The sequence below is a fragment of the Podarcis pityusensis genome (assembly GCF_964106645.2).
Source record: "Podarcis pityusensis genome assembly, chromosome: 4".
Lineage (NCBI taxonomy): Eukaryota > Metazoa > Chordata > Lepidosauria > Squamata > Lacertidae > Podarcis > Podarcis pityusensis.
In genome coordinates this window covers 97,275,814-97,284,418 of record NC_138027.1, presented here as the reverse complement: position 1 = coordinate 97,284,418, position 8,605 = coordinate 97,275,814, and the positions used below count along the sequence as shown (strand labels likewise).

Sequence of the window (8,605 nt, the reverse complement as noted above, 5' to 3'; positions counted from 1 at the left end):
ATCCGGCGACGCGAGAGCACGCTTCCGCCCAGCAGCGGCCGCCGTCGGCCACCGTAGCGAGCGAGGGAGCCGCTCTAGGCAAATCCTCTCTGTAGTTCGCCGGGTCTAGTTTTTTTTTTCGGGGGGGGCGGGGTTAGAAGTGCTGCGCGCGTTCGCCACGGGGAGGGGCGACGCTGCGCTTACCCCAATCCGGTTTTTAAAAATAAAATAAAATAAAATTTGAATGGGTTGGTTCTGTGATATCAGGCGCATGAAAATATAAGCGACACCCCTTCTATGGCGGCTTTCAGCTCCGCCCACACGGGCCCGTCTCTTTACTTTTCTATCTCTACGTTGCAACCGCCACTCCCGTCATGCCTCGCGAAACGGCGGGAGAAAGGAGCGTCTGGGCCCCAGGAGCGTCGCTCCCGTTACCATGGCAGCAGGGCCGCCTCCCTCGGCGGCGCGAGGGCCCCGCCAGAGGAGCGCATGCGCGGTCCGTCGGCTGACGGGGTGTGTGTGTTGTGGAGGAGCCGCGCGGGCGAAGTTCTCCCCCTGTTCCCCCGTCTTCTCTTTCTCCTTAGGGCGGTGTATCTCTTTTGCTGCGTAGCTGAGTCAAGGGCATGTGGAGGCTGCCTGGCTGTTGTCAGAGCTCTTTGGGGACCCACAACCCTGCAAGGTAGGCCAGTACCGTTAGGAGTATTTCCTAGTTCCTTGGGGGGGGGGGCATAGGGCCTTGAAACCAGCCATTTGCCAAAACCCCTCTGGCAGAAAGAGAAGGCGGCTAGGAATGTGCTCCTTTCTGAACCTGTGAGTCCCCAGATGTTGTTGGACTACAACTCCCATCACCCCTAGCTAGCAGCGCCAGAGATCTGGGATGATGGTAGTTGTAGTCCAACAACATCTGGGGACAGACAGCTTGAGAACCGCTGCAAGCAACTGCCTACTAAGACAACTGTTGAGGAACGTGGGTAAAAATAAAAATGGGAAGAACCTGCATTTATTTAATTTGTATATCTCCCTTCATCTGAAGATGTCAGGGCGGTTCAGGATCAGAGCGCCTGTCTGTTAACCAGAAGGTTGGTGGTTCGAGTTGTGGGAACGATTCCTGCATTGCGGGGGGTTGGGCTAGATGACCTTGGGGGAATCCCTTCCAACTCATGATTCTGTTATTCTTACTGGGTGTTCTGAATGTGTCGACTTCCTGTTTTATATTGCGTATCCGCAACACTGTTCCTATGGTCTTTCAATTGTTGTTGTTGGCAAACCGGTGAATATTTGAGTTGGGCATCATGGATAGCTGTATGGTAGTGTGTCACGCAACATACTGATGTTGATAAAAACATGAGAACTGTTGGCTTATTGTTTTATTTCTGACGAGATAGGTTTATGAATAATAGCTGCTATATGCCAGCATAGGGTTCTTGGCCTTGTATAGAATTTATACACTTGACATGTTTCAGATGTAGCACAGGATAGGATGAATTCTTCTGTAAAAATCCTTCTACTTGCCACCATTCCCTTCTTCTTCTTTTTCTTCCCCAAGTTTCTTGAACTGCAAGTAGAAAGTCTTTGGGCACTGTCGGGAGAATGTCACGGAAAAGCTCCAGAGAATCCAAAAAAGTTAATGTTTCCAGCTCCTTGGAATTGGAAGATATAAGCTTGGAGACTACAGTACCCACTGATGACATTTCTTCCTCAGAAGATCGGGAAGGTCCTGTCAAAATTACTAGACAGCTGATTGAGAGGAAGGAGCTGCTTCATAATGTGCAGTTGCTGAAAATAGAACTTTCCCAGAAGAACTTAATGTTAGACAACTTGAAGGTGGAATACCTGACTAAAGTATGATCTAATTCTTACATGTTTTAGGGTTGCAAAAAGCAAAGTTATTATTGGGAGATATAGTAATATGTTCTTGGTTTCCTTTTAAAATAGACAGAGTTTTGGGACATACTGTACTAAAAAACAGGGTGGGTTTTTTGGGGGGGAAGGTGGGGTAGATAAATATTCTTCATAATATGTATTGTTGGAAAGATACTACCCTCATTTTTATATAATTCTGGGCATCAATTAAATTCTCGTTTCTTTTCTGCTGCCTGATTATCTGTTTTAGATTGAAGAACTGGAAGAAAAACTTAATGATGCTCTCCATGAGAAACAGCTGCTATCTTTACGACTAGATAACCAGTTGGCATTACAGCAAGAAGATGCTCGGTATGAGAAGGAAGAATTCAGAATCAGTGTATTCTAAATACAGAAGTGGGACCTAAATCATAATTGACGGTTAAATATTTTTGCAAATTTTGTGTTACGCTATGCATTTGTGTTTCAGATCTTTGAGCACAGACATAATGCCAAACCATGGTTGATTTTTGTAAATAAATGGCTAGTTCTTCAGATCTGTGTGCTCCCTTCTCCTCCTACATGCAGAGATTTTCTCCTCCACATTCCTCAGTTTGAAGAAGATCAGAATTTTGTTCAACTGAAAATGAGGCTTGGAAGCAATGGTGAAACTCTTAATTTCCAATCCTAGTTTGCAGAGTGAACGCAATCCACAGTTTACTGTTTTGAGCAAACTATGGTTTGCTTTAAACCTGGAAAAGATGGAGGAAATTGCTGTCTGTTTGGAGACAACGCAGCTTCTGAGCCAATTTCCATGCATGTAGCCCTAAACTATGGTTTGGCATTTCTGAACGACCCCTTTATTTAACACATGCAAATTCTTGCATAGATTCACTGGACGGTCTCTGAAAAACTGAATTCAACGGAAATGAAACATGTTTCTAGGATAAATTTATTTGGGTAAATCACAAATAATTTGTTGATGTGTTTTCTTAGAAAACATCAAGAACTAATGAAACAGGAAATGGAAACCATCTTGCTGCGCCAGAAGCAGCTAGAAAAGAATAACCATCAGTTGAGAGAGCGGTCCGGAGATATTCGCCGCAGCTTGCGTGACCTTGAATTGACTGATGAGTGCTACACCAAACTCAAATCTCTTTCAGAAGATGAACTTTCAATTCCTGAATATGTATCTGTAAGTACTTGTGCCCCATCAGAAGTGTAAATCTATCACTGCAAGAGATAATGGAGATGGAGCTAACTGTTGGGACAAGAAAATGAATAAATGATGCAAACTCCTATGCATGTTGTGGGTGGGAGGAATGAACTTCAAGGATCACTGTATAAATGTCAGCAGGTTCTGGAAAAATGTGATGATGGATGGAATGTGAAGTTGAATGTTTCCATTAAAAAAACAACACCTAGGGCAGAATCCGGTGTTGTGCAAATGCACTTCTGCTCCTGCAAAACAACTTCACTTTCCTCTTGTCCTCTTACATGCCCCCCCCCCCCCCCGGATAGCAGCCTGCCACCCGGCGCACGGGGCACCCTGAAGCAGAGCGCCCCGCGCGCCGGGCAAACATCCGCAGCCTGGGGAGCCCTGCGGGAGTTCCCGCAGGGCTCCCTACGCTGCGGATAGCAGCCTGCTGCACAGAGCGTGGGGCGCACTGAAGCAGAGCTCCCCGCGCTTCGGGCAGACATCGGCCAGCCCCACAAGCTTGGGGGACAGCGGGGAGGCGCAGCGCCGCCATCCTGCTGTTCCCCGACCTGGTTTTGGGGGGGAAATAAATGGGGGGGAAAAATCCTTTATTTCCCCCCAAAAAAACTAGGTGCGTCCTATGGGACAGAGTGTCCTATGGGACGAAAAATACGGTAATTATCGTCTCATGATAGACACCTATTATCAGTAGGTAGATGTAAGAAGCGCCTGAAATTCATTCTAACTTTTGTCATTTTGTCTCTAGATAATCCTATAGATGTTTGGCAAAATATTGTAATGGAATTCTAAGGGCATATGTTTTAAGTTAATCTAGGAGTCCCTGGTTTTAGAAAATGTTTTTAGGATCTCAATTCTGAGGCCTTGATAAGAAAAGAATAGAAATGCTTTATTGTGCATTTTATACTTAATAAAAGCATTTAGAAGTTTGAAGGTAAATTTACCAGCATTAATTGTGTGGTTGTATAGTGCTTAGTGTATTTTAAATGTGTACTTTATTTTATTCATGCAGATTAAAAAAAATGTTTGCCAAAAAGCTCACAGTTGAAATGAAGTCAAGGTGAAGAAGGAAGTGGGTATAAAATATTAATTCTTTTACACTGTAGAGTAATAATTATGTTTATGCTTTATGCATTTCAGATTATATTTTACGAAGCAGTACATCCTTTAAAAAAGGAGCTAAATGAACTACAGGTAAAGAAGGATGCAGCATCTGAAGAACTGAATGATTACAAATCTCAGTTGAAACACTTGATGGAGGTTTGTATGCCATTTGTTTAAAAAAACAAAAAACAAACCTATTTTAGAAATAGCAACATGTTCAGTGGGATTTACTGCCACCTAAGACTGCAGTCTTAACCATGCTTACCTGGGAGTTAGCCCCATTGAATTCAGTAGGATTTACTTGTGAGTGAACGTGGCTAGGATTGTACTTTTTGTGTGTATAAGACTGGAGGCTTAATCTCCTGGGCTTGTCTTGCAGTATAAACCTGGCTCTGTTGGTCTGTTTTTCCCAGTGGGTGTTACAGGTTTAAAATGCCTGATGCAGCTCTTTTCAGGGAGAGTTTCCCAGGTACTAGAGCAAAGGTGAGTGTTTAGTAGAATGGCTGCTCTCTCTTTCATGAATCTAATGATATCTTTATAATGCAGTAAGGTATCTTCCTGGAAAACATTTAGTGAAAAAGAAATATTGACTAAGCAGTAAGATGCCATTTGGGCCCGTTGTTCAAAATGCAGGATGTGAACTTTAAAGTTATACAGAATTCTTCTTCAAGTTAGATACTTATGGAAAATTAAAAATAGATATTTCTTTACCAGTACATGGTAGTATGTTGTGTTTAGTTTCAAGATGGAGAAAACGAGTTGTTTGTTAAAGCAAGCTCAACAGTCAAGTTTCAGGTCACACAAAGCCCTTTTGCACTAAGATGGGATCATAAATGGTTTCATGAGGATTACAACAAGCTGAAACTCCCTAGATTTCAACATTGTCTCAACAACTGTTTCTAAGTGTTGGGTGACAATGGCTGTACTTTATTCTACTTAAAGTGTAATAAGCACTTACGTGAGCCAATGAATACATTGTACAAACACACAGAATGGCAAATGACAACATGAAATTCCAAAGCAACTCATAACTTGCTGCAGACTTCTGATCTGTGTCTAAGAGGAATCTTCAATAAATAAAATGTATTGAGAGACAGATGCAGCAATTATTAAATGTGAACATTTCCTATTTCTTACCACTTGGTGTCAGTATCAACTCAGCAGTAAACAATCCCTGGAGATTAAAGAAATTGATACCTGAGAATGCTAATCAGAGAAAGTAGAGGGTAGTGAGCATTTGAGTGTTTCGGTTTCTCTGGCAAGAAAATACAAATGAAATCAATCAGCTTTCACAGTGATGAGAATTAGGACCAATTCCCAAAGTATTCTTTGCTCTAGCCAAGCACGCCCTCCTAAAATATATTTTCTTAGATTATGTATCTGTTAAAAGAATGTACTAAACCAGGTTGATCTCTTCAGTGTTTCTTCTTCTTTGGGGCTCATCCATAACCTGAAAGAAGAAACCTGAATATTGAAAATAAGACTGTTTTAAGTCTGGCTCTCTGGTAACTAGAAAAAAAATTCTGGAGGAGAAAGTTTATTTTATCCTGTATTTTAATAGGAAGATAGGTATAGCTGATCCCCAGAAGTAAAGTGATACCCAAACCACATTGGGGCTATTATGCTTCATTATTTATTTTCTTGGGGTTATTAAACCTCTAAGCAAGAGTGTCTTCCTATGAAGAAATGCTGAGTTGGGAACACAGCAGGTTTGTAAAAGTGTAAATGGCTGAAGAAAAGAGGAGGGATTTCTCTCTCTAATTCTCATCTAAGTTGAATTGCAGGGGGTTCAGTTCCGATAAATGTATTACTTGTACATACAGACACACAATTAGCACTACTTCAGAATAGACTCTCTTGTCTATTATCTCATTATCCTTAAAGGAACTCCTGTGAAACTATCAGAAAAACTGTAAGGGTCTTTCAAGTATTGCAAGCCTGTCACATTTGTTCAAACTTGTTGTGACTAGCCAGTTTTGCAGCACTTAGATTTGGAGAACCTTGCCTTATAAGGGAAATGAAAAAGAAGTATAAAACAACTAGTTTTTCAGGGCTTAATAAATCCACCTGCTTTAGTAGTGATTCATCTACCTCGACAGGTGGAAAATTGTATACTTAGCTATAAGCGTAAATAGCGTGTTGTGACACCAGTGGATTTTTTTTTTTTAATGCTGGTTACAGACTTTTTAAGTTCAATACTGTCACATGCACTTGCCCCAGATCACTAAAATTTAGTCCTCTGCATTTGGCCTGTGAGACCATTTCAGCCAAGCCACACCCACCTGCCCTACAGCTGACATCATATATGACATCAGGTTCAGGGCTAGTAAAGACTTGTCTCAGGTAAAAGAGGTGTGTGCCTGAAAAATGCTCCACAAGGGGCTCCAAAAGACCTGGCGGTCAACCGATAGTCGGTCTTGCAGAATGCTCTGAAAGGCGCTTTTGAGACTGTGCTCCACATGGTTGGATTTCAAACTGCCCCACGGGGAGTGGGAAGAGATAAAAGATTTAGCTATTAGCTACTACTGGTCCAATTCAATTCCCCTTCACTACCCAGAACAAGGTAAAAGAATGCATAGGGTAGCTGAACTGATGGTGATGACGGGGTGCAAGGAAAACAATACATCAAAATCTAGAGCACTCCGTGGATTTTGTACAAAGTCAACTTTTTGATACAGCTCAAGAAATTATTTTAAACCACCTTGCTGGTAGCATGGGGAGTTGTTGACATTGTGAAGATGATAGAGATATGTCTCTAAAAATTCAAGAAAAAGCACAATACTTTAAACAACTTTAGACGTTGCTAAACCATATTCATAAGATCTGATTAATTTTAAAATGGCAAGGATGATACAAAGACAACATAAAGAAATTGATGGGAGCTTGTTTAACAAACCCCTGTAGCAAGTGTACAGGATTATTGTACATCCTTCCAAAGAAAGTGTTTACTGTGCAGTGAAAAACTTAAGTGGTAGCGGTTTGCCGAAATAACATACAACTGGATTTAGTGAAAGAATGGGAAACTAATACTGATCTCTATAATGGAATGTGCCAGGCAAAAACTTGCCATTTTACTGAGGCATTTGGCCTTTAGGTTGAAATATTTTAAAGTATTTGTGGTCTCTTTTGGTAAGGCAGGATCTGCTATACCTGTCTTTTATTGGTATAGCTATTTTTTAAGGTATGTGTTGATTGTGTTCATGGTAATGTGCTTTAGCATTTCCATTTGCCTCATTTAGGATAGTAATAGATTTGTCTGCATTGGTAGATGGGCGGGGTATAAATAATAATTTATTATTATTATTATTATTATTATTATTATTATTAATTGGTATGAACGCTCTGCGTGCCTGTCGTAGCTATAAAGATCTTGAAACTATGTTAGCAGTAATGCTAATGGAGGTACCTTTACAGATGTTATATCTGATGCAAACTTAGTGTGGCTAGTTGTCTCCTTATTTAGACTTCCAGAAAGGACTTCTGTCTTAGTGAAAAGGTATTAGATACAGAGAAACACTGGCAGAAGGGTGGTGGTAAAAGGTGATTTCCTGCCTCCTCCCAAGGCCACAAGAACTAATAGAATGGGGCGGCTGTAGCATAGACAGCTAAGGAAGAAAGGAAATAAAAGTTGCACCCACAGAAGGTGCCTCCATCTGATTCCCGCCCCCCATTCTTTCCACCCATTCTCCGCATCCTGCTCAGCCTCCTGTGCCACAACATATCTCATTCAGCAGGTTTGGGGGGCTGAGTGGGGAAAGCAGGAAAGTCACTTTCCACTTGCTTTTCTGCTGCCATATCTCAAGACTGAAGCCAATGTAATACACTCCTGTCTTTGTAATTAACAAAATGGTCTTTGTAACCTACCGTATTTTTCGCTCTATAGGATGCACCCGACCATAGGACGCACCTTGTTTTAGAGGGGGAGAACCAGAAGAAAAAAAATCTCCCCCTCTCTGCTCAGCGCCCCTTCAGCGAAGCGGCAGGAGAAACGGAGCCCCTTCCATTTCTCCTCCCGCTTCGCTGAAGGGGCGCTGTGCACCTCTTCCTCTCTGCTGAAACCAGGAGAGTTTTGCTCTCCGAAGCCTCCGGAGCACAGCGGGAGCTCTCGCTCTCCAGGCTTCAGCGAAAGCAATGCAAAGCCTCTGGATTGCGGAGGGAGTGCTCCCTCTGCGCTTCGGAGGCTTCGCGTTGCTATCGCTGAAGCCAAGGAGCCTGCATTCGCTCCATAGGACGCACACACATTTTCCCTTAATTTTTGGAGGGGAAAAAGTGTATCCTATAGAGCGAAAAATATGGTATGTCTGAAGAACCAGGACTTTTTTGCAGCCAAGAACTGAGTTCCGGCACATCTTTTGTGCGTTCCGGCAAAGCTCAACAACTTTTGTTCCGGCACATCTTTTTGTAGAAAAAAAAGCCCTGTGAAGAACCAGGTATCAACTTCTGGAACCAAGTGTGGCTGTGTGT

At 42.3% G+C, this 8,605-nt stretch overlaps 1 protein-coding gene across 1 annotated transcript in view; it reads left to right on the top strand.

The window, feature by feature from the left end:
• Positions 1-114: 114 nt before the first annotated feature.
• PIBF1 (progesterone immunomodulatory binding factor 1) overlaps positions 115-8,605 on the top strand; it is an 80,781-nt gene continuing 72,290 nt past the window's right edge. The window contains exons 1-5 of the mRNA XM_081003035.1: positions 115-658; positions 1,526-1,821; positions 2,093-2,193; positions 2,818-3,016; positions 4,178-4,297. Coding sequence (XP_080859161.1) covers positions 1,570-1,821; positions 2,093-2,193; positions 2,818-3,016; positions 4,178-4,297 — 672 coding nt within the window. The 5' untranslated portion in view covers positions 115-658; positions 1,526-1,569. The remainder of the gene's footprint in view (positions 659-1,525; positions 1,822-2,092; positions 2,194-2,817; positions 3,017-4,177; positions 4,298-8,605) is intronic.